We start from the raw sequence: 26,331 nt of genomic DNA on the forward strand, positions 1-26,331 counted from the left end.
AATTTAGGGACTAATTTCCTGATAAGATAATAGAAAGGCTAGGGGAAATGTCCGAGAGGAGGTGAAGTTTTTTTTTGGTGTCTAAAGACAGATTTTTTTTTTAATTTTTCTGAACTGAAATTTTATTTTTATTTTTTGAAGATTCTGTTTATTTGAGAGAGAGAGAGAGAGAGAGAGCTTGTGTGTGTACAGAGGGAGAGTGAGAGGGAGAAGCAGAAGCAGACTCCCTGCTGAGCAGGGAGCCCGATGCAGGACTGGATCCCAGGACCTTGAGATCATGACCTGAGCCTAAGGCAGAGGTTTAACCGACTCAGCCACCCAGGCGTCCCAAGTGAACTGAAATTTTAGGTAGAAGGAACTATACCATGTATGAAGCCATCAAAAAAGCATGGAATCTTCCAAAAACCATGAGATGCTCACTCTAGCTAAAGTATGAAGTATGAACTTGGGGAGGCTGAGGGCTCAGCTGGACAAATAGAGGTCAGATCATAAAGGGATTTTTATCTCATGCTGAGCCACTTGGACTTTATCTTACCCTATAGCCTACAGACAACCTTCTCTCACCTAAATAGAAAATGACAAGCTTGGAATGAAAGTGATGGAAACAACTTATTTTGGTTTGTGGAGTTCTTGATTGCATGGAAAAAAGAGGAAATCTACCAAAAATGTATCTGAAAAAATAAGAAATGGTGTATCTTGAACAAGAACCTTTACGATGAATGGATCATGGAGAGTTGAGATTTCTAGTGAAAAACGCTGTTAGGAGGCATCTTAAGCCAGGTTTCAGAAGGAACAAGCAGGGCCGAAATGTTATAGGTCAGAGCTCCCTGGGGCAAATTTTGTCCCATTACGTGGCAAGTTCTAAAGCAGCAGGGACAGGACTGAGAGTACCTGAACCCCAAATAGAACACTTACCATTTTCCCTGAAAGTCAGCATAAATATTTGATAACGTCTCCCTTTCTGTGAAGGGGCCCTCGCTCAGTGGGAGTGGTATCTAGTATCCCTTAGCAGAACTGAAATATTTGTTTTCTTAAGCTTTTCTTTATGTCCTGGAGGTGGATTCTAAAAGCTCCTAAAGTATTTTGATTTTGAATTCTCACAAAAGTATTTTTTCTTTCACAGTAATTCAATATAAAAGGCAATAAAAGTGATATATTCAGAGTATTCAGGACCTGCTATCAGAGCCACACGGGAATAAACTATCTTGCCACTTGCACATCCCACGGGAGAAGAGAATCACAATTCACATATAGGAAATATTTAATGTGTTTCCCTCCGTTTTGCTCATATTGTCTGCTCTGCTGAAAGGCAGATTTTTTGCAGATAAAAGCTGCCCTATCTTGCTGAACTGCTCATCTCTTTTGCTCAGGAAGAAAAGCCTTTGTTAAAATCAGAAGCAAAACCTGATTTTCAAAATACTGCCTAAAAGTAACAAAATGCAAGGAGATATCACAATGTGCTAAGATTATGGGCCAATCTTTGCGCTTTGGGAAATTACCAAACAAATTTGGTAAATATTGTTAAGTGAACAGGCAATGTGTGTTTCCTCAGCATCGCCTTATGAATTGGTGGTTAGGCGCTTGAGAATAGACTAGACTACGGAGGTGGCCTTGCCCTTGTGGCTGGGCAGGCCCATAGACACATGGTTCAAGGCGGTGAACCATGCCGCCCTCACTTGGCCTTTTAGGACTGTTCACAGATTATTCATGTGTTTTCAAGGTTTGTGTCCACAAGACGTCTGGCTTGGCTGCTTTTGCCAATGGGGAAGCGTTAGGGAACAAGACAGATAGAGCTTCTGCTTTTCAAGAACTCACGGCCTAGCAGGGAAAGAGATATTAAGCCAGCCATCGCAACAATGCACAGAGATATGCAGGGGACATTCAGTGTACCGTGGGCCAAGCCCTGTAGTGGTTGTGCAAGTTCAATCCTTGGGACTTAATTCTGGCGAAAGAATACCCACCTGGGCTGGATCTTGGGTACCGGAGCTGAGATTTTAGTTAAAATATTAAGACCTCGCACAAGTTAACTCCTGTCAACTGAATGTTTCTAAATTTTGAGGAATGGCCTTTGTTTCTTCACATGTATTTATTGGTAAGTCTTCCCTTGGGACTACCTTTGGGAATATTTTTTATGATAATGTTTACTGAACAAATCTGAATGTTTGACTTGTAGAACGAACAAATAATCTCCAGAGAAATCTTCATCTTTATGCAGCCACGTATAAGATACAAAAACAGACATTTTCTTATTTTAAGAAATATGCACAGAAATGAAAATTTTCATACTCTCCTTGCTTTGATTTCAGATTTTCAACAAACTGAACTCCCAGTTTTAAAACTCCTGTTGGGAGTGCTGGGGCTTAGTGGGGGTGGTGTGACCAGGTGTGTTAACCCTTCCGCCTGTATATGTATGAGAGACCGAACCTGATTCTATTCTATACAACTGGGTGAAAAAATATGGAAGCTTCTGTTCAGATAAGGGTTAAAAAGGAAATAATCTCTTTTGCTGCAAACTTTTTCTCAGCAGGTGCAAAATAGCTGCAATCAGGTAGGCTTTGGTAAGTGGCAGCTGCTATCTACCAAGTTGAAAGATCACAAATTCTCACCCCATTTCTATTTCAATTACATAGACACGGGGTTCAATTTGCGCGTCTCTGAAGGCATGCCTAACTCTATGATAAGAAATGGGCCTTGACCAATGGGCGCCTGGGTGGCGCAGTCGTTAAGCGTCTGCCTTCGGCTCAGGGCGTGATCCCGGCGTTGTGGGATCGAGCCCCACATCAGGCTCCTCCGCTAGGAGCCTGCTTCTTCCTCTCCCACTCCCCCTGCTTGTGTTCCCTCTCTCGCTGGCTGTCTCTGTCTCTGTCAAATAAATAAATAATAATTAAAAAAAAAAAAAAAAAAGAAATGGGCCTTGACCAAGCGTGGGGCCATGTACACAGCCATGCTGTAAGCCTCACTCATAGTGACACAAGCTCTGGCCAGTCAGGGTCCCTGGGTCCTCATTACATTGTCATTAGACATGAGGGATTGGATCCTTCGTGAGTCATCTAGGATCCTAAAGACATTCCATCTTACAGATGAAGAAATCAAGGCCCAGAGAGGATAACAGCCTTACCTGTGGTCACCTTGGTTACGGACTTATCAAGGCATAGTTCTGGCCTCAAGCTGCTACTTGTCTTGTGCTACAGAGGTAAATATACGAGGTCGAATTGATGAAGACCACTACTGCCTGGAACACTGTGTTGATAGGATTCTGAAGTTGCATCCTAACTCAGGGGGAAATGGTGCTGGGGTTGATTAGCAATGTCTGCGGAGAATGCGGGGGGGGGGGGCATGTGTTTTCTGAATTTGGTTGAATGATGGAGGGGGATGGGCAATCAAATAATTACCATATGATCTGAAACATGCTTCAGAACAAAGTGCTCTTAAATCTTCCTGGAGGGTCAGGACCATTTCACAGGAGATGATGCTTAGATTTAGTATTGAAGAATAACTATCAGTTTTCCTCACAGAGAAAGGAAAGAAGAAGACATTCCTGGAAGGCAGAGTAACTTGGGCAGGGGATCTAATAAGTGGAGAAACTAAGGAAATTAATGCTCATTGATTGCCTGCTATGTGCTGGGCACTAAGCTAGGTCCTTTACGCATTATCTCATTATTTATTTTCACAATGACTTGAAGATTTTACAGATGAGGAACATGGACAAAGAAAATTAAGATGCTCAAAGTCATATAGCTAAGTAGGGTGAGCTTTTAGTTACTGGGGCTCTAAAGTAACTTTAGTGGTAGCTTTTTAGAAGGACAGGGTAGATGAGGAAGAGTGGATTGGGGAGGGAGGATATCATCAGTTTGGATTTGGGCTATTAAATTTGAGTTGCCTCTGGGACATCTAAATAGAGAAGGCTTGTGTGCTGTTGGAAATATGGCATTGACTGATCTGTGTATGATAATAATATAGATCAAAGACTCACTGATAACAGACATCGTGCGTGTATTTCCAGGCTTCTGCTTAACAGTGGAGATCTTTCTGCCTTTGCTATTCTAGCACAGGAGACTATAAGTAATAAACTAATATGCTTTATGTTGCATGAGCGATTCAAATTACTGCCAATGCAATATTAAACCCAGAATCGATAGGAAAACTGTCTTACTTAGAAATTCAAGTGTTCTTGGCACAGTACAATTTATTATTACCATGAGACCTGTGCTCTGGCAAAACTCTACTTGTGTTCAGCAAAGACTTTTGAATATGTGTGTTCCTCTGCCAGGGCTCTGCTTTGACCTACAAGAGGACAGTGTCTATTCCTTAGAGAGATGCCGGGAGGTGCCACAGTTGACATCTGTGCATGGAGATGTGGTATGACATGCATACGTGCCCAGGGTCATCGAAATATGTTCAAAAAAAGAAGGCTTTAAAAAAAATATTTTTTAACTTGTGCAATTTCAAAAAGAAGAAAAAAAACCGAAAAGGCTTCTATGTTGGTGAATTCCAATGTTCCAAGCAACTTCAGGGCTCATTGTTATTCTTTCTTTGTGGACTTGTGGTTAAGGCTCCTTTAAAACACAGGGTAAGGGATAGGTGTTTAGAATAATCCAGGTCCCATTCCCGATTCTCTTTGTTCTCTAGAATGATGATGATGATGATCATAGTGATGACGATGACTTTGATACCACCAGACTTCATTGATTTTACTATGTTTTTTCCACACGTCTGAGAGTGAGCTGCCTGTATTCTCAATACTACCTTGCAGTCACTACCAGCCTGCAACGAAGTTAAATTCTCCCAGATAGGATTTGCGTTGTTTCAAATGGTCACCTGGGGATACTGCCAACCTGAGACCACTTTAAATTGAATTATTTACTAAGATTTTTCTTGAATCACACCGGTAGTGTGAACTTGTATCAAAAACCTGCATGAGTACCTGCTTGTGGTTCGAATTCTCAGGGGAGATTATTTTTCCTTTCTCTTCTCTTGCTGTGCCATTCTGAATGGCAGCTTTATTTCTGGGATATTCGAACTTTAAGGAAATAGCATTTTGGCGTCTTAGCTTTTTGCAGAGGTCTATTATTAGACTCCCCATCTTGCTTTTCTTTCCTACTGTATTTAGAGTAACCATGTATCTAACGATAACAATTGATGGTATCTCAGAGTTGATGAAATAACTGTTAAGAAGAGGTAACATTTACTGAGCACTTTCCCTTTGCCAGGCAGTGCTTTTGGGGTTCTTCATATGTAGTAAATCATTTAAACTGTTAGCGATCATATTAGGTAGGTACTGTTTCTCCAATTTCAAGTAAGAAATTGGCACGGAGGCACAAAGAGGTTAAGAGCAACATGCCCAAGGTGACATACATTGACTTACTTAGTGTTACTTGACCACCCTGAGTCTGCAGATAGGCTGCTGGTGAGAATCCGTTTCATCCCTGTAAAGCCCTTGCTGAGCACACAGCAGACTGTTGCGAGTCCCTCCCCTCAGAAAATGTGCCATTGTCCTTATTACTAGGACAGGGTATCCTTTTGTTACCCACTTCTCATTCCCTGGTGTGGGATTAATGTGTTTTTTTTTTTTTTTAAGATTTTTTTTTTTTAATTTATTTGACAGAGACAGCCAGCGAGAGAGGGAACACAGGCAGGGGAGTGGGAGAGGAAGAAGCAGGCTCCCAGCGGAGAAGCCTGATGTGGGACTCGATCCCAGAACTCTGGGATCACGCCCTGAGCCGAAGGCAGATGCTTAATGACTGTGCCACCCAGGTGCCCCGGGATTCATGTTTTAAGTGTTATCCTCAGACAAGAGTTGGTTTTCTAAAAAATGTGAATTCGTCAAATCTTTTTATTATGTATCGGATAAAGGATGTTGTTCTAAGCAGGTTTACTACCATTCAGATCTGCAAGTTCTACCAGGAACCTCAAATCAATTCTCAGAATACTCAGATTCTTCTTACTTCACTTTATATTCCCCCATCCTAACCCTTTCCCCCCACCGCCCACCATGCCCACATCAAATCTACACAGAAATGTCCAAGTGAGGTAAATTAAGAGGAAAAAAGAATGATTTGATTCATAGAAAACGTAATTCCCCTAATGATCCGATCTGAAACTTTTCAGATAATTTACCACTTGAATTTAGAAGAGAATAATTTTTAATCCTCTACCCTTCCTTGTCTCCTTCATTCTTTTATTTCTTCCACACATATTTACTGAATATCTCCCAAATTCAAGATGTTGTGCTTAATGCTGCCTGAGATGTTTCTCAGACTTTATTCACGTTCTCAAGGAATTCTTTTCTTTCTTCTTTTTTTTTTTTTTTTTTTTGAGAGAGAGAGAGAGAGAAAGAGAGTGAGTGGGGCAGGGAGGGACAGAAGGAGAGAGAGAATCCTAAGCAGATTCCACACCCAGCATGGACCCCAACATAGGACTTGATCTCATGACTCTGAGATCTTGACCTGAGCCACCCAGGCACCCCTTAATGAATTATTACAAACAAAAATTATAGGGGAACCTTTCCCTTCCCGCCCCTCCTTTTCATTCTCCTCCTCCTATCCTCTTTCCTTGATCTTCCTTCTCTATCCATCCCATCTCACCTCACTGTCATTGGCCACCTAGAAGCCAGAGAGGGTTACAGGCTTTAAGGAGGAAATGCCCTTTGAGCTGAGTTAAATTTGCACTTGTAGAGATGAGAATGGTAGAAAATAGCAAGGTGCAGTAAGAAGCAGTCTGGACAAAGTGACGGGAAACTGGGTAGCAAAAGGACTTTAGAGAATGTTGAGATGCCAGCCTGAAATAGGGAGGGATGAAATGACAGATGGGACAGGAGACCTCCAAGCATCCACACTTCCCTTCCTACTTCACTGGTTATAGGGAGAATCATGTGGGTGACAGGTCTGAGAGGGTGTTCAAAGATATATGCTGTACGATATCAACATCGCATCAATTCACAGAAAAATAAAGGGTCCCATCATCGTCTTCATGGTTGTCATTTTCATCATTATCATGATGCCTGTGGGGATGACTCCCTCCCTAATGACACCAGGATCACCAGAATTTATCCTTATATTCCACTTCTTTGTCCTGAACACCTTGAAAGTAAGAATTGGATTCTAAGAGACAAACTCATCTCTGTAAGAGTAAAAGATGCCAAGCAGGTATTTGCAGAAACCAGACAAAGGCCAGTGTTCTGTAAGGTGGCAGAGAATAAACAAAATCACCCAGGCTGGTTACCTAAGTATCTTCATCATCTCTGGTTAGTTAGCACCTCTCTTCCCTCTACAGAATGCCAGGGGTACAGAGAGACAACAACAGGCAGACTGGAAGATATTTGTTCCCCTAAGTTCAAGAATGTAATGAAAAAAAGAAGTAACTTCAGGGCTATCTGTCCCGATCTCTGATGTTCTTAATCATGAGAACTGGCCCTCTGGATTAAATTTCTCTGTGTCTATCTGCACAGCCACACTGAGAGACTTTGCTTTCTGGGCTCCTTCATTCTACATACTCAGTACCAATCTTCAGCTCTATCTTGTGTTTCTGAAGAATTTTGATTCCTTTCTGCCACGTGAAAGGACATATGCTGAAGCAGTATGATAAAGATGAAAGGCAAAATGAGATAAACTGGTTTTATATAATTTTTCAAAATGAAACGAACTCAGTCAATGTAGCCATGATTGTTTTCATTTGATATTGTAGCAGTCTGAAAATCAAATCAGGACAGGAAAACCTAAGTCCCCTCCTCAAATAAGAAAGATGTGTAGCATATAAAATATCCATTGACAGTTTTCATTATGGTTTTAATATAAGTGCTAGAAAGTTCAGTGTGATAGTGCTCATGTGAACTTGAACTTCTCTAGAGTGTTTGCAACGATAGGGAGTCTCCATTGGGCAAAAAGTCCCTGAAGAAATTTTGGCCACCTGTGATTTCTCCCTAGGACTTTGCACAGGATCATGTATGACCGTGGTGCCCCTGAGAACTCTCTTGCCTTGGTTTTTGTTTGTTGCATCTGTAATTCAGTATGGACTGTACCTGTGTTGATGGTGACATGTTGACATGGGTTCCAAATTCTTAAAGCAGGTCACCATATTGAAGGTTGTGTACTACTTATTTTTTTTTTAATGAAACCATCAGCATTATGCTGTTTTCGCTGCATCTTCATTGAATAGAAGGACTGCAGAATTGTGGTGCTAAGAAAGGAAGACATGTCCATTTGATCATGTTGGTTCCTGGAAACTACGGTAATAGGACTCCATACTATTGATTGACAAAGGGGACCTAATACTCTCTAGCAGAAGTAGAAGAATAATTGCTTTATTTTCCCTGAGTGCTAACCAATGGGACCCTGAAGTTGTCTTTTTAGTACTGGGAATAAAGCCAGAATTAAATTTGCCCACAAATTACTGATTTTGAGGTAAATATAATTATCGTGCTTCAGATCAGCCACTTAATTTTCCATATGAATTATTTTGTTTATTGACAAAACGTATTACAAAATCTACTTAGGGTTAGTACCAGTTTTTAAAATTTCTGAACCAGTCCCCTAAGAGTGTTCCCTTTGGTATGAGTAAAATTAACAACTTAGTTAATTCATACACAAGATCACAGGCTTTGGAGTCGGAATATCTGAGTTAAATACCCGTGTTTATTATTTTCTTGCTCTGTGACCTTGGACAAGTCTCTCAAACTCTCTACATCTCTCTTTCTTTGTCTGGAAAATGAGGATTACAGAAGCATTTCTTCAACTAATAACACTCACTAAATATTATCTTCTATTAAGACTATGATGAATGTTTATACATATATACTATGTCTGGACTTTAATCCTAGTGCCCTACTAGGAGAAGAAAAGCCAGTCACCAAAAGTAACAATTGCAGTTTTCAAATTGAGAATTGAACATCTGTTAGTGATACCTGATGAAGTGGTCCATGTTGCTCTTGTCATTATCTTTCCCAAGAGGGTCTTTCCCACCTCCTCATTCATTGACCACACCATGTCCAGAGTGAGTTTCCCAAAATCAAATCTGATTCTGTCTATCTCACACTTAGATCTCTTCTTTGGATTCTAGGGTGTAAGTCCAGACTCCTTGGCATGAAGTACAAGACCGTCCATAGTCAGATCCCTTTCTGCCTCTCTAGCTGTACTCCTTCTGCCCTCCTCAAAGCCTACTCCCAAAATGTATTTCTTTTAGATCATCACATTTTCTTCAGCAGCTTTGTGGATTCTGAAATGCTCCTTATTCTCTTATGTTGACCTTGTTTGACATTCACTACCCCCTTCTTGATGACCTCAATGAGTCTGTCACCAGCTATGCTGCCTAAGTATGGGCTCTACTGATTTAGGTCTGGCCCCCTGTTACTACCTCCCTTTCCTCACCTCCCTCCCAACAAATGGGTGATGTTTTCCCCAGAGTTCACTGTAGTTTAATAAGCAGGATCCAGTTTGTTGACTCAATAGATAACAAAACAAATGAAGATTTTATCTGTATACTCTGAGCTTTGCTAATTCATCCTTATACAAATGAGAAGAAGCTGTATTGTATTTTGGGAGAACCACACTAGGAGCTTGGCCAATGACACAAGGTAGAATTAAATTGATGATACAATTTTCTATATTAGAGAAGAATTTGTATTTGATAAGGTCACAAATATGTAATGGGTAGGCACTCATCAATGTGTGAGGGGTTTAAGCACTGATATAAATAATCAATCAATACAGATATTTATTATTAGATGAATGACAGCATATGGACAAAAATATATACAGTTTTACCCTGGAAAGCAACTACTTTGGTAACTAAATAATACTATTTAAATGGAAAAATACAGCTTTATACCTTTGTTAATCATTTATGAAAAAGAAACAAAAAATCTAGTAACTGACTAAATTAAAAAGTAAAGACTTTATGCCGAGGTTAAAGACTAATTCTGTGGTGGAAAGAATAAAAACCTATGAACGTTAATATAGCTTGCAAATTTGCTAGGTACAAATATTTGCAATTGTTTTCTCCCTAAATCATGAATTCTCTGTGGGTTTTATTTTGAAATAGGTATTTCTGCTATAAGTCTGATAAATGATATTCCAACTCTAAAGAGCAAGCAACTGGAATGCCACATTTCTGATGCATATTTTTGCAGCACAGAGGGGATTAAATTCTAAATGTCTCAGCTGTTAAAGGCCCCTTCAGACTTGCCCAAAATGAGGAACAAAGAAGGAGAAAGCTTTCCCTGAAGCAATTCATCAGCTCTATTTGGGCACAGTGACATTCTCTCAGAGCTTGTGTGGATAAGTTTCACAGAATAGTTCAAGGCAGTGCAGCTGCTTGGAATATTTGAGAAAAGATATCTCCAAGTTTTTATCATGCATTCACATGGGCTGGCCAGTTCTTACCAACTGGCTAATGGCCAACAAGGCTCTGACAATTAGTAGTTATAATGATAACATCTCCCATTTTTGAGTACTCACTGTGTGCCAGAACGGTGAGTTTTCCACCCGTTGTATTATTTTATTTTAAGTTCATACTTTTTTTTTTTTTTTTTAAGTAGGCTGTGTGCCAAGTGCAGGGCTTGAACTCACGACTCTGAGATTGAGAGGCACATGCTCTACTGACTGAGTCAGCCAGATGCCCCTAAAGTTCATACTTCTGATCTTAGAGGAATGACCTATTAAATTTAATGCCTATTTTTGCAGTATGAAAAGTTTGTCAAATCGAGTCTTTTATAAACTTGATGAGTACTTAATTGTTTTTTTTGTTTTGTTTTGTTTGTTTGTTTGTTTGTTTGTTTTTTTTACATAGTTGCTGGTTGTTGGATTTTGGAGATGCCCCAATTATTTCAGTAAAGACAGCAGGGATCACTTCCATAAACAGATTGTTAGCCATTGAGCAGAGAAATAAGTAGAGTCTTCTACTTTGCTGAGTGTTGCTGGACTCCAAACAATTGCTTGGATAAGTCACTGATGGAATAAACTTAAGTAACTGGAAACAAGGCATTGTGGTGTGCTAGATGGCAGTTTCAAATAAGATGACGTGATGGATACATTTTCACTTGATTGGAGAGTGAAGAAAGTTTTAGAACCATAAAGCATAGCACTTTTATGCATTTACCCTTTCGTTATCCTAATGTAAGGTGGATGGGACAGATAATTGCATCTGACTGAATGTATTTGGCTTACTATTTTTTGTGTTTGAATTCGAATCCTGTCTACTTACCTACCATCATCTCCCACCACATACAGTCTGTGTATTCTTTACCAAATCATTTGCAGGTTGCTGACCAATTTAAGGCCTTAGTCTGTGCTGTTCCCTCTGCCTGGAATGCCCTTCCCATCTTCACTTGTCTAACTCCTCATTCTTCAGGACTCCATTTGAATACTGCCTCCCCAAACAAGCATTCCCCGAACTGTCCCATGCACAGCCCTTCCCGCTTCCCCTGGGCCGGCACATACCACATGATATGTGGCATTTTACCATTCTGTTTATTGGCCATTTGCACGAAGCTGTGACTCTTTGGAGGCATCATTTTATGTCTTTTAGGGTTTTATTTCTGCTTTTCAGCCCCTCACCAAGTCTGTACAGGGCATGGGCTCAGTGAGAGAATTAGAGGAGTAAATACATTCCTATATATCATATGTATTAGTATTTTGTTACTTCCCCAACTCCCACATCCCGCCCACAAACGCAAACACATTCTCACTGCATTCTGGTATGGTAGACTTCCAAAAGCCTCATCCACGGGCTTTATTGTAATTGCTAAAGTTCAAGGTCATGATTTGGCAGGAATGACTGCTAGAAGGATGCGTGTCAGTGTGGCGTCCTGTTGTCCTTGCTGTCTGAAGTACAGAATGTGCTTGAAATTATACCTTTTCTAGTGAAATTTCAGGGTGGTTTTATATCAGCACTCTGAGAATGCTTTCATGTTAAAGAAGAATATTGAAACATAAAGAAAGCAAAGAATCTGGTCCAGGCAAAGCCTGAGCTATGAAAGGAACACCTCTGCCCACTGCAGAATATGATTCCAGGTCAAGCACAGAGGAGTCTGTCTGGCTTCTACTCTCCATTTGCTCCCCTCATCCTCTCTGTGCTCATTACTTGGTTCCCTTTGATAAAACATGGGAGGCAGACATGGATTACTAGGGAGCGAACTCTTACAACTGTGATTTCATTCCATATTGAAGTTTCTCTCCAAATGGTTGATTTATTTTCCTCTCATGTATGCATTGTGTGTATGTGGTTACGCGAGATCAGCGAATTCAGAAAGGCCCTCTGTGCCTTTGTCCCCAAACCCCCAGCCATGCAATGCAGTGCAGCAAGCAGGAGAACCACAGAGCCCTGCCGAGCTCTGGAATAGACAAAGGCACAAATCCCATCTGGGTCTCCTTCAAAGAAAACTGCTGTTTTGCAGCAAGCTACCGGACGGCAGTAAAAAAAGGTTCTTACCTGTTTACTTAATGGGTGACTGGCCTCTTTGCTTTTATTTAGCCATCTGTTCTGGTCTGTGTCCCTTTAAACTTGTAAGATCCATCACCTCATTTAAGCTGTTACCTTGACACATGGCAATGTTGTGGACATAATGATTCCACAGAGGAGCAAATTAAAACAGTTTTTCATGATTAGAAGCTTAAATGAGGTAAGGCGGTGATAGTTAGTGGTGAGATAAGGGGTTTTGAGGAGGCAGAACTCAAGGGACTTTCAGGTGATTGGAAAATCAGGCTGGCTAGACAGAGGGATGGGGCTTTTGTAAATTATGGGAGCTGAGCAAGAGTGAAGACTTCCTTTGGGGTCTCTGGCTTCTGGAGGCTTATTCCACTGTCCTTGCAGAGACTGTGACTGTGGCCCAGGGAGGGACAGGGTTCGGCTTTGGGTTTCTTTTCTCCTTTGGGACGCTCTGTGAAGAGCAAAAAGAAGCTTATTTCACCAGGAAGTGGTAAGCTGGAAACACAACACATATCCAGTCGTTCCTGAAAAGTTATTTGGCTTCCCTTAAGTTTGAAGAAGAATCAAGGGCCATGCCCAGCTTCATGGAGGAATATCTCATTGTGTCTTCACCCTGGACTTCAAGGCAGAGTTGCTCATCACATCTGCCCTCCTCCGCTCTGCTCTTTCTTTTTGCTCTAGACTTGACCTTCCACCTGACTCCTGAGTGGCTCCATTCAGATGACCCACCATCTGGATGAAAACTAGGACTTTGAAAGACAAGGGCTTTATCCTCTTACTCTTTTACATCGGTTCTTGCTCTGATCACTCTGGTTTCTCTTGGTAGGACCAGGATTTTTGCAGTTACCTAGACTCGAACTCTCAGGCATCTCTGAATTTTCCATCTGCACCTCTATCCAATCAGGAGCCACGGTCTCTGCCTATCACCTACATGGAGTTTCTCATATCTTTTCCTACCCTTGTATTCCCCTTGCCACTGCTGTAGTTCCCATCCCTCATTACTTTTGTCTGAGCCAGTGGAGTAGCCTCCTGTGAGTTGCTGCCTGGCTTTAGTGTCTCCCTGCTCTAAAACATCTTCAGCACTGATGTGCGATTATAACTTACAAGTCACCTTTAAAACATTAAACAAGCAAACAAACAAAACCTCCTTTGGTTTTCCATCACCTAGCAAACTCAGTAGACTTCTCAGCTTGGTCTTTCAGGCAGTGCATCAAGTTATCATTTGTTTCCAGCTTTTTCTCCTCCTCTGTTCCCCCGGAAGACAAAGTGCGATGTAGCTATGAATAACCCCATGTTTTTTTGTCTCCTTGCTCTGTTCCCTCTACCTGGAAAGCTTCACTCACACATCTCTACTGAAAAAAACTCATGCATTTTATCTGGCTCAATCTCAACCACATCCCTGCTTTCCCCCACCCCAGCCAGACGCCGTGGCTCCTGCTCTTGCTCCATAGCAACACGTTTACAGGGATGTTCTTACGCTGCTTGGCATGGTTTTTGTCTTACTCAAATTCTGAGCTTTTTGAGTCCTACTTTTGTATATCCTTTGGCACAGGCAAAGATTCCTCCCTGTCGTGGGTGCTAGATAAAGAAACAAAGTCATTGTTGGTAAAGTGTCTGCAAGGATGTGAAAAATCCATCCATCCATTCATTCATTCATTGATTCACTCAAATGTTTCTTGGACGCCTACTATATGTAAGGTACCGTGTTAAGGACCTGGGATACAGAGGTCAGTATGACAGTATATTCTCGTTCTCCAGGATGTCACAGTTAGATGCAGGAGAAGTCATATAAATAATTATACAATGAAACGTGTGCACCAATAGAAGGGCCTTCAAGGTATGGGAGTGGCAAGACTGCTTGTTTCTACAGGGTAGATAGGTTGGGGTGAAGGGATGATGGTGGAAGGGAGCTGAGCAGTTAAGAAGGGCTTCCTATAGTTGGGGATATTTGATTTGCATTTTGAAAATTGAATAGACATTATTGAGGAATATAGGGAAGTAAAGAAGGGTAGGTATGGAAGGAAAGATAACCTAAGAAAGTTGCTGTACTTGCTCTCAGAGGCTCACGAGAGCAACCTGGTCACCAAATGATTACATTCTGTCTCCAAGTGAAATATCCTAAGTGAAGAGTCCTTTGATCCCTTTGAAAGAAAAAGAGAGATAAATAACGGAAACTCCTTCTGTGACTACTTTTGGTTGAAAGTCATTCATTCGTTCATTCATTCATTCTTTTTTAATGTTTTGTAGAGAAAGTCTATGATCGCAGTGAGCTTCATAGCAGCGTTCCTCTTCCTGCTGGTTGTGCGTCTTGTAAATGAAGTGAATTTCCCACTGCTGCTAAACTGCTTTGGACAGCCTGGCACAAAATGGATACCATTCTCCCACAGCTATAGGCGGCCCCTTCGAACTCACTATGGATACATAAATGTGAGGACGCAAGAGGTAAGACCTCAGAGGGTTTCCTAGGATTCATGAACTCACTCTCTTTGCCTCTCTAAGCTTCTTTGGGTCCCTGGCATTTGCTCTTTTCTCATTCTTCGACATTTACAGACACCTGTCTGAAGTCTGCTGGCCCCCGCTACATCGAATCTCGGATTCACTAGCTTCACGTGGAGTCGAGGAGGCAATTACTTGTTTTCCTGGTGGTTTGTGACAGAACATACATATCTTTCTATTTCAGAACTCTGATCAGCAGTTACTGGCTGGGGAACGGGCTGGCTTTATTTCCTGGAGGTGAACTGGTTGGGGACAGCTCTTTGTAGAACTGCAGAGAAGCATTTCTATTCTTTAAAACTCTGTAATCCTTAGACCTAGAGCTAGAAAGGCCAAGCTGATTTTAGAATTCTCCATGGCTGCAGAGATAATGGGATTTAAAGAGTTTCCAAATTTAAAGGGGTTAAAATCATTTAAGTCCCGTAATCACTGAACCTCTAAATCTTCATAGCCATTTGGTCGTACAGGAGAGAATGGAAGTATATGGACAGCTAGAAAGTATGCTACACTGAGCTAGTAGCACTTTTCTAAGCAAGAATTTGTATCTTGGAGAGAAGTAAAGAATAATGAACCTCCCAAAATATGTGAAGTGTATAGAAGTGGTTAACACAATTGTTTTCACTATTGGTTTCTATAGAGTGGGGTAAATGTGAGGTTAATATTCATAGATGCAAAGTCCAAGTCTGTTTGAAGTTGTTGGCGACAAGGGTACAAGTCATCAGAGTGTCTACATCACTGGGAAGAGTTTTGGATCAGATCCCATTGACAGGTCATTTCGTAGAGATACTAGAGAGGAGACTTACATGCAGAAAGCTAGCTGCTCCTGTCCTGAGAGCTATTCTTAGCATCCAGGGAGGGATACTGAAAGCTAGCTTGGTCTGTCCCCTTTTGTAGGCAATATCATACTTGAGTCACTGCTTCTGGTTAATTTGATTCTTTGAAAATTGTTTCTGTAGCTGCAGGATTTACAGGCTTTTTATTAGACCTTTATAGTAAAAAGACAAAGCTTTGCTTGATGTTTATTCTTTCGTTAGTTTTAAATTCCTTTTAAAAAAAGTGTCCATGGCTTGCATTTGTTGAGTGTCCTAATAAATCGATTGCCTATATAAAAATGTATCTCTTGGAGAATAGTTTGTGTCACTCTCCTCTTCCGTTACTTTCATTTTCGGCCATCACTGAATATTCTATAATTACTGGATTGTGTTGATCATCTCACAAGTGCCTGTCACAGGTAGAAAATGAAACATGTGACTACAGTGTCTCAAGAACTACTCTCATGAGGGAAATCCCACCAAATGTTAAAGACCCTTTCGTTTATCTAAATATTAATGGATTGAATCTTGGAGCAGAACTGGAAAACTGACCTGAAATGCACTTATTTAATTAGTCACATCAACAAGGCTACCTTTAAAATTCTGTTGATATAGTTTCTATTTATATTTTTCTTTTTAAATTTTTTTTTGAGTATTGGTGTAGTTCTTAATACAATGACTTTACCAGATGATATTGATCATTATTTTGCTCCTGCAGAGGGTCCATCTTGGGAGGAAGCATGATTACTGGAAAGAGTTTTTAAGTTTTGAGGGACACAGGCATGGTTGGCATGCCAGTTCTGTAAGGACAACAACATCAAAGTTATTGTAATACCAGTTATTGTAATACCAGGGTAGAGGGAGAGAGGCAGACTCCACGCTCAGGTCAGGGTCCAACTGATGCGGGGTGTGATCTCACAACCCTGAGATCATGACCTGAGCTAAAATCAAGAGTCCAACGTTCAACCGAGTAAGCCACCCAGGCGTTCCCCTAGAACACTAGGAATTCTTATACACTAGGATGGGCAATATAAATTGGAACAAGCACTTTGGAAGAAACAGCTTCCTGCTATCAGAATAAAGTTGAAGATCTTCATATGCCATGCCCCAGCATGTCCAGGCATTGGTGTGCTCGCTGGAGGCACTCAAGAGCACAGGCACCAGGGGCAGGGACGGCATGTGTGGCAGCATCATTCATGACAGCTAGAACCTGGCAGCAACCCAGCTATCTGTCAGAAGGAGAAGATTAAAATAGTGCTACATACACTGGAATACGCTACAGCTGCGAAAATGAACGAACCACAGCTCTGTGTGACACTATGGAAGAATGACTTTGAACCAAAGATGCAAGAATCTTTGGGATGTAGATAGGAGGTAAGACGACAAAATAAAAAAAAAGAGGAAGAAAATCATCATCATAGAAGTGAGGAGAGAAATGTGCAGTTTGTGATCAGGTTGGGTGTCTGGGATATTTGCAATATCCTATGTTTTGATCCAGTTGGAAGTTACATGGGTATTTACATCCTATTTATTAAGCACATATTCACTTTGTTTCACTTCTTTGCATGTCTATTTTAAATAAAAAATAAAAAATAAAAAATCTATTCTGAGCCCAGGGAGGGTATATACTGACCAGAAACCACTCAAAGCATTTCACCTAATTTAACAGCGGGAAGTAACTAAAAAGAAACAATGGGCATTAAGCTATCTAAAACAAACTAGAAATATTTAAAATAGGCAATTTCATCCTATGCAGAGACTAACAGACAGACAGGTAACTTACTCCTCTAGTTTATGCATGACTGAAGGAGAGGTCCATATTGTAACATGATTGTAGGTGATGAGCAGAAAATTTTGCATGGAAGTTGAAAACACAATAAAATAACATCCAAAAGGAAGGACAGATTTTCCTCAAATAATTTTAGTCTAACAGTTGTAGGCTAAATTGGGAGGAAAGCAAATTTGGTGTCCCTCTACCTCCTTTTTCATTGATTTCATCTTTCCTTCTCAGAGTTCCATCCCACGCCCACCCCCGTGTCCATGCTTCACTCTTCCTCCCAAATGCTCTGTGCGCTGGTCCTCACGGGATAATGGCTTCAGAGGTAATCCTCCTCAGAGATGGTTGCATTTAAATAAGGCTTGCTTTAAATAAAGGAAGAAAAAGTCTTCAAGAACCAAAGTCATGTAGCTTCAATGATAGGGGGTAGACTTGATATTATGAGACAAACATCTTCAGTAGTGACGCTTGCACCTTGCCTCAAAGGTAGCCACCCACTCCTATGTTCCTCTTCACTGTATTTTAATCTGGAGAAGGGTCAATAACCATGGCTTAGCTGAGTCAAGTGGTCACCAAGCCAATGTGTTTATTTTAATATCTTGGTCCTTGAGGTTTTCTCAGAAGTTTCTCAGAAGAAAGCACAAGCTTTCTAGAAACCACCAGACTTCCAAGAATTTTTTGAGCATGTAGACATGCCAGCAATGATTTCTAGACCTAGAACATCTGCAAACACGATCATTGCCGATGATGGCTTTATTGCCTGATGCTTTAGCTGGACCAGACATTGCTGCCACGAAACAAAGGTTTTATGAGCAAAAATGTTTACGAGAAAGAGTATCTCTCCAGTACTGTCTAAAACGAAGTGGGGGTGGGGGTGGCAGAATTAGGTTGAAGATTTAGTGGATGTTGGGGAGAGCTGGATTTCTTAAATTGATTCTCTGGTTTTATTATTATTTTTTAAGATTTTATTTATTTATTTCACAGAGAGAGGGGGAAAGCACAGGGAAGGGGAGCAGCAGGCAGAGGGAGAAGCAGGATCCTAGGACTGCCAAAAGCAGACACTTAACTCTGGTTATCTTTAAAAATAATTTAGGTTTTGCAGTAGGCCTTGTACTCCCCCTGCGCTGCACCCCACTTTAATTCCTGACCCACTAGATGCTCGGATGTGCCCTCCAGTGTTGTTACTGTGTTAATAATGCAACTCTCCATTTTAATAGGATTGCATTTGTCAGACCCCACCTGTAGCGTTAGGGCAGACTTACTGTGTTGTCATTTGACCTTGGACACGGTAAAAAGTGTATGACACTCAGTGTATTTCCAAAAAATCCATTGCAGTGCTGGGCAATAACCCATGAACTCTGCTTTCTCCTTGATGCAAGTGTTAATGATTTGTTTTAAATTAATTGATTGAGGCGGATAGAGAAGGTGTATAAAAGACTAAGATACATAGGGCTTGATTCAGTTAGCAGTTGTTTCTCCCTGTTTGAAATCATGGCAGATTTTGAGGAAAGAGAAGGAAATGAACTTCAGGCTAGAATCTGTTTGGTTTCTAGACCATGGAGTTAGTCATTGTGTTGTCTTTTTTTGTTGGGTGACCTGGTGTGAATACATTGCTCAGAGCAAGGAACCTGCAACTTATTTGCATTAACTACTAGATAAGAGGTTCAAGGTCTGGCGATCAATAGGATGCCTGGCCAGATCTTCCTGGTGATCAGTGGGGGTGACAGATGTCTCCCTCACATCTGATAAGAGAAGGTAACATGCTGGAGCTGCAGAGGAGTTCTGGTATTTGTGGAAGAGTGCCCTTTCGGCTGGTACCTAAAGATGTACTAAGTGAAGAAACATGGGATTTCTGGAACATAGCAATCAAGTTGTAGGGCTGCATATTGATTTGCCTAACAATTTAATGAGGCCGAAATATGCCTCTTTTAAAAATGAGAACATTTTAAAGCCTCAAGTAGACTAAATAAGAATACTTAGGATCAGTTGCTGTGACAGACAGGCCGTACTAGCCTAATTAAAGATGTGCATAACATATTGATGTTGCAATAGAATTTCCTGAATTGTGGTTATAGCAACAATTAAGGAACAGAGCTGACTTTCTTGGCAATAAAAGCACACACTCCACAGATTCAAATAAATGTACACATGTAACTAAAGCTGACATGAATAGGTTTTCTATATTTGGGAATATAGGCTTTGGGTTTTTCATAAGTATATTGAGAGCAATTATATGCAAATGAATGTTCCAAAAGTTTAAATCTGATCAATTTAATTGTTAATTAAATTCTGAATATTCACATTTGTGTAATCGTAAAGCAAAAGAAATTTCAACTATTAAATTGTTATAGAAAAGGAAACAACTAAATTAACATATCATAAAGATTACTTATTTGGCATGTGCATATTGGGTTCATCATTTTTAAGATAATTTATCTTTTTCCTAAGTACAAGGGCATATATTTATTGAGTGGACAAGAGGTGATGTTTCTCAATGTGGTTGTGAGATAGAAACTCCCCAGCAATCGCTGCATCTCAAGACAGTCCCTCCTCCAGTACCTCATGGGAGGGACAGACAGAACTGCGGGCTAGAATAACTCCAGGAAGCTTTTGTGGGAGAGGTGAGACATGTGCGTAGGAGAAGATTTGCATGGGATAGGGAGAAGAGAGAAAGTTGAGTTGGGGAAGAGAGCAGGAGCCAAGCTTCTGAATAGTCACTGTCCATTTTCCTTCAGCTCCTACCACTCCCAATAGGCCAAGTGCAGTTCACCAAAAGTCAAGGTGAACCCCTGCTGTCTGTGCTGGACATCACCACGGCCTCACACTCCCTTGATCCATTCCTTACCTCTTTCTGGTTCTGTCAGCCTTGTTGCTAATGTCTTGCCTCCTCATTTTGTTTGGCTAGTGACCCCGAGTGTTGGAGTGCTCCTACTTTGGTCCTGCTGTCCTGAAAACTACATATGGGGTCACGTCTAATAATGCTTCCCTCTGTGTACCCCAACATAAACATGGCATCCCATGCCCAAGGGGCCCCTGAGGCCCTGCTGTAGGCCTGCATGATCCTCTGACTTCCCGGAGAAGGAAATCAGACACATGTTGGGTCAATAAGTAGGCCAATCTGCTTGGAATGCAACTTACTCTAGGGACTAGAAGATAAACAGTGCATTCACTGGCAAATGCTGATGTAGGATGTGAATCGGATCCCTGAAAAGGGAAAAACCACATGCATACTTGGCAAACGGTAATATATACATATACACACATTCATGAACCAATATATACAAATATACAGGAAAGACATAATACGTATATATACTTACATGCATGCAATCTATACATACACTCATGCTCACAGAACAATTTATACTTTCTTAAATACACACAGACTGTATGCATATATGCTATATTACATAATTAAATGGTTAAAATATAGGATTAGCCAGGTAGGTGTATGTGGTGTCTCATTTGCTTGTCTCCTCTCCACCGCCTCTTTATCACAGAAATAGTCCCTCCCTTCTGATGACAGGGGTGAGCAGAAAATTCCGGCTAGTGATGGGCCAATCAAGTGATTGGTCAAGAGATGGACACATGGCTCAAGATGGGCCATTTTGAACTCTTCCCAGAGTTCATTGTTTTCCTGGGTAATGCTGTGCTCTTTTCGTTGGTTGTAGAGCCATTGAGATGTGATTCTCTGGGTGGCAGTGGCTGTGTTCCCTGGAGGAAACAAGACCAAGACACTGAGAGAAGCAGAAATCGGTTGCAGAGCTAAAGCGAGGTGTTGAGACCAGCCATTCTTGAAGCCAGTCTGCCCTCCTCTGTGGTTTGGGTGTAAAAGCTAATAAATCCCTCCTTTTTCTGTGTGCTACCTTGAGCTATGTTTTAGTCACTTGCAGCCAGAATCCCAGCTGATACGTACGTTATATGTTGTAGGTATTTTATAAGAACAACAGCCAAACATTCTGAAACTCTTCTTTGAACAAGGTGCTGCCTGCAGGATGAGAGGAGCTATCTTTCCAGGTCCATACTTCATACCCACTGGGAGGCTGTGCGTGAGGAGGCACGTCTGTCAGTCCATCAGTCAGCTCGGGTCCACAGAGAGGCACGCTGTCTGTCTTCCTGATCAGGGACACGTGTTTAGGAAACTACCTTGTTCTTTTGAGAGGGAAGTGAAGGTCACAATTTCCCAAGGTCATTCAAGCCAGAAAAGGGCCAGACAAGACTGATTACTTACTGACTTTCTAGTCTTACTCAACTGATAAATCATATAGTTTTATTATAATTATTCAGATGAAATCTTCCCTATTGCTATGAGGCATCATCAGTCAAAATAGATTGATTTTCACTTTACAAATCACATTTGTTATTGATGAAAGATCCATTATTATCATAGTTTTCAACATAGTAATTGGTTCCCCAGGAAGATACAGGGAATTTTATTCATTATAGAACCTGAGGTAGATAAATGCCCATTTGCCAACTGCCATGTTAACACACTTGAAAGGGGCCTATGAGAAACTGAAATTCATTCGTGACAAGCAGAGAAAGACAAAACAGAGCACCCACGAAAGAGTACCCTGATTTGAGAGTTGAAAAAGATGATAGAACTAGGGCCCCAATGGTAAGTGTTTTGGTTCAGCTTTTCTCAAGTTCCAGCTAACAGCCTGACAGAATGACTAGCACAAAAATCATTCATCAAGTGGCAGTTAGTATTAACCATGAATATTAGTCCCCAGATATTTAATAAGTGGTTGCTCAGTTCCAGCCATGTGCTAAGGATCAGCAAGAAACCCCACTTTCCAAAAAAAAAAAAAAAAAAAAAAACTAAAATTGGGGTTCACCAAGGAAGAGAATGAGAAAGGCCCAGTTACAAGTTTCCTGGAAAAATACCACCTAAAGGGCATTGACATTTCAGCACAACAGATTTATTCCACTGCTGATAAGAATAGAGAACGTCCAAGTAATTTTAATTAAACAATTGTACTCAATGTCTGGAAGATAATTTGTCACTAAGTAGATGGCATTGAGTTGTGATTTCTCCAGCCTAATGATTTTCCAGAGTAGGCTTACAAAGGCTTACTTACAAAAGAAAAATATTTATTAAAGAATTTTCATTTCAAAAGTAACTCTACAGCTCCTGTATCAAATAGTATCCCCCAAGGCTTGGGAAATGGTATATCTGGTTTATTGAGCAATCTGGCTAATGGAAAAATTTTAAGTAGTTAATAAATAGATGATTGATTTAAAAGGAAAAGGAAAGGAAGAGTGGTGGTCTGGCAACATGGTGGTCTTAGAGAACCTGACAGTTCTCTTGCTGTAACATCAGGACCTGGTGGATAAAATAGCATACCTTATTTAATGCCCAGCTGGCCTTGCCAAAAAGGAAGGAAATCTTTAGGCACCAGAACAGAGAAGGGATGGAAAGAGAGGTAAGCATGAACGCGGATGGTGTAGTTTCCTGGGGTTTTATTAGTATCAACAGCTGAGGGAATATGTAATATCGACCATGCAGGAACAGAAGGCGAAGCCTGGGTCCACCAAAGCAGAGTGAGAACCCTCCCCTCCCAACTCCCCCTCCACACAGCCCTGAAGCTGGGCCCTTACCGGCTCTGCCCTAGTGAAAGGGGAGGCTATGGAAGAAACCTGAAAACTGGCACAGAGTGCAGATAGGGAGGCTTATTTATATCTTTGGGCTTTGGAGGACAAAAAATTATCGCTGGAAATTCAAAATGCTAGACCTCTACCCTAGTGGTCTTACAGTTTAAATTTTACTACTTGCATTTCTAGGAAACCTGCAAGATGATAAATCAACCCCAAATTTGGTCTCCAGCTAGTGATAAATTGGGCCTAAAAGGACTGAAACTCCTCGTGAGGGTGTTCCCACAACTCAGACACAAGGGAGTGTTAAAATGCACCATTAACAATTATAAAACACAAGGGAACAGTCTGTTTATTGTGATGATTGCATGCTCTGCTATCGAAGATATCTCCATTGATTACAACGTGTTTCCCTATGCTTAGTTGTGGTCCATGATATCCTGCACATTTGATCTCTCATCCTCCTCAATGGAAGACTTCTCAGTTCCAAAATGTACCTGGTTCGAGGCATTTGGTATAATGGATCGCAGACCTGTGTACTTAAGCACTTCACATGCCCTTATTTCTTTTAGTCCTTATAGACTACATACTATTTTACTGATTTAATTAATTTTGCAAGGCCCCAAATTGGTGATTCTGTGTCAGTGACTTTAGTTGTCCTGTGAGGGGAAAGGCAGAGCCCGAGATTGCATTGGTCAGCAAATCTCATTAAATGGTTTCATGAGGGTTGGTCAGTTCATCAAGTCAGAAAGGTCACTGGCTCACAGTTGCTGCATGCTCTATGTACTGCGCCCATGGTAGGCTCTGGAATTGTAAAGATAAACTCTTTTTGTCGAAAAGCACAGAGCAATTTTTCATAATGTTGAATGGTGATAAGCAAGATCGAGTAGTATATGTAGAGATTATTTCAGCTCTTGAAATATAGACCTAGAAAGAAGGTTTGGAGACAGTAGCTCCAAATGTTCAGTGTAGTGGTCTCTGTCTGGATGATAAATTTTAGGTGACCTTTTGCTTAATCATGCTTTCCATTTTTTTCTACAATGAGCAGGTATTGTATTTATTATTAGAAAAAATTACTAGAATTAAGTCCTTTATTTTTAAAGCAGTATCTACCCGTGAAACATTTCAGAGCTGTTTTCATCATTGAAAAAAAATAGAATTTAAAATATCTAGATAAATATATTGCTTGGAGTATTTTAAGTGTGAGTACTCTCCCTCTTTTTAAGTGTGCGTTGCTTATAGTGACTTCCTTCCAAAGAGTACAATATGGAAAGGGGAAAAATAGTAATTTTGTAGTGGAGAAACCTGACAAACACTGCCTCAGCCAGGTGAACAAGGTTCACATCAGTAGTGATAAATCATGTGGGTAGTGTATACCCTTGGTGTGATGCCATGGAATGATACTTTGCCTCTACAGTCTTCTTCTCCCAAACCCATAACTCCTGTGTAATCATGAGAAAAACCCCAGACAAACAAATTGAGGACCATTCTGACCAGTAGTACTCAAATCTGTGAGGATCATCAGAAACAAGGGAAATTTGAGAAACTGCCAAAGCCAAGAGGACCCTAAGGAGACATGACCAATACTGTACTGTAATACTGGACTCCTCACTGTAATGTATCCTGGATGTGTTCTTGGAACAGGATAAGGATATTAGGTCAAAACTGAGGAAGTCTCCATAAAGTATAGACCTTAGTTAATAATAATTTACCAGATTTGGTTTGTTAATTATAGCAAATGTATCATACTAATACAAGATTTTGGTAATAGGAGAAACTGAATGTGGGGTATTTAGGAACTCTCTATTGTCTTCTCAATTTTTATGTGAATCTAAAACTGTTCTAAAATAAGAAGTTTATGTTTAAGTATAGCATTAGACTTTCTATTTGTGTATCTGGAAGGTTGGAATTGCCATTAACTGAGATGAGGAAGACCACAGAAAGAGGTACTTCAAAATAATTTGAAATTTATACTAGTCCAGCTCCACAGCAAGAGATATATAAGACAAACGCATTGTGAATACATCACTGTCTGAATACGGTACTTTGAGGGAAAAGTGAGTATTCTAGAAATAATTCCTGTAGTCCTCAGAAATCTTACAAAATTCAAATTCCTCAAAGATTCTCCCAAAAACACATTGGAAATCAATCTGAGCTTTTCAATTCCTGTTAGTTGTCCTCGTGCACTTAAGCAGTTTCCTCTCTTGTTAACGCAGCCCACTTGTGGCAGTGCAGATGATTTGTACAGTTCCTAGAAGGAAAGATATAAGCAAATAACTTCTTGGGGTTCTGTATGATATTGTATTTTGCCAATAACTTTCTTTTTTTGCCATTCTTAAAAAAGGTTTTATTTATTTATTATTTATTTTAGAGAGAGAGTGTGCAACCTGGGAGGGAGAGGATAGGGGAAGGAATCTCAAGTGGACTCCTCACTGAGCACAGAGTCCCACATGGGGCTGGATGTCATGACCCTAAGATCCTGACCTGAGCTGAAACCAAGAGTTGGACGCTTAACCAACTGAGCTGCCCAGGCACCCCTTGCCCATAACTTTCTAATAAGGCTCAGTAATGTTTATTGGATTGAGGACACTTATGTATCTTTCAGTTATCTTTCCCAAAGCTCACAAGATTCAAAAGCATGTTTTCAAAAGCATGACATCTTTCAAAAGATGTTAACAAATAGCATAACAGTAGTAATAATAATGATGATGGTGAGCCAACACATACAGTGCTTGCTATGTGCCAGACACCATTCTAAATGCTTTACATATACTAATCTATTTAAACCTCGTAATTCTAATAATTAGACATTATTATTGTCCCATTTTGCAAATAAGGAAACAGAGGCTCTGAAAGGATAAGTAACTTGTCGAAGGTTACATTGTCTTTGAGGGGAGTTGCTAAGATTTGTACCCTGCCCCAGAGCCTCTGCTCTTCACCACCACACGTACTGCCTTTTAGAATAAGAGCTAACATTTATATAGAGTAATCACATCTCTGCTCCAGAAAAGATGGAGAACTTGAGAATGAGCAGAGGGACTACTTTCTTCCTCAAAAAATGCTTCTTTCACATTTCTTATATATGCCACAGATAAATAAGGTAAATGCTGTTCAAGCATTGCGATAACTTCAGATGTCCTGTATAGGTAGTTTCCCCCCTAGGTTTAGTGTGCAGAAGTACTGTGCACCTGTGTTATATGTTTTCTGGTCTTTGTTGTTTCTCCCAAAACCCTT

The 26,331-nt window shown here is 40.6% G+C and overlaps 1 protein-coding gene across 11 annotated transcripts in view; it reads left to right on the top strand.

Annotated features, from left to right (window-relative positions):
- The window catches only part of ST6GALNAC3 (ST6 N-acetylgalactosaminide alpha-2,6-sialyltransferase 3), a 514,884-nt gene that overhangs the window by 209,092 nt on the left and 279,461 nt on the right, over window positions 1-26,331 (top strand). For 10 of the 11 annotated variants that reach the window (XM_045801991.2, XM_045801995.2, XM_045801992.2 and 7 more), the window contains one exon: window positions 14,668-14,862. In XM_045801991.2, the coding sequence (XP_045657947.1) occupies window positions 14,668-14,862 (195 nt within the window). Of the gene's footprint in view, window positions 1-2,886; window positions 3,194-14,667; window positions 14,863-26,331 lie in introns of those variants that run through there. The other variant, XM_087866014.1, reaches the window with a different exon arrangement.

Source organism: Ursus americanus, chromosome 12 (genome assembly GCF_024610735.1).
Source record: "Ursus americanus isolate L20-20 chromosome 12, mUrsAme1.1.p, whole genome shotgun sequence".
Classification (NCBI taxonomy): domain Eukaryota; kingdom Metazoa; phylum Chordata; class Mammalia; order Carnivora; family Ursidae; genus Ursus; species Ursus americanus.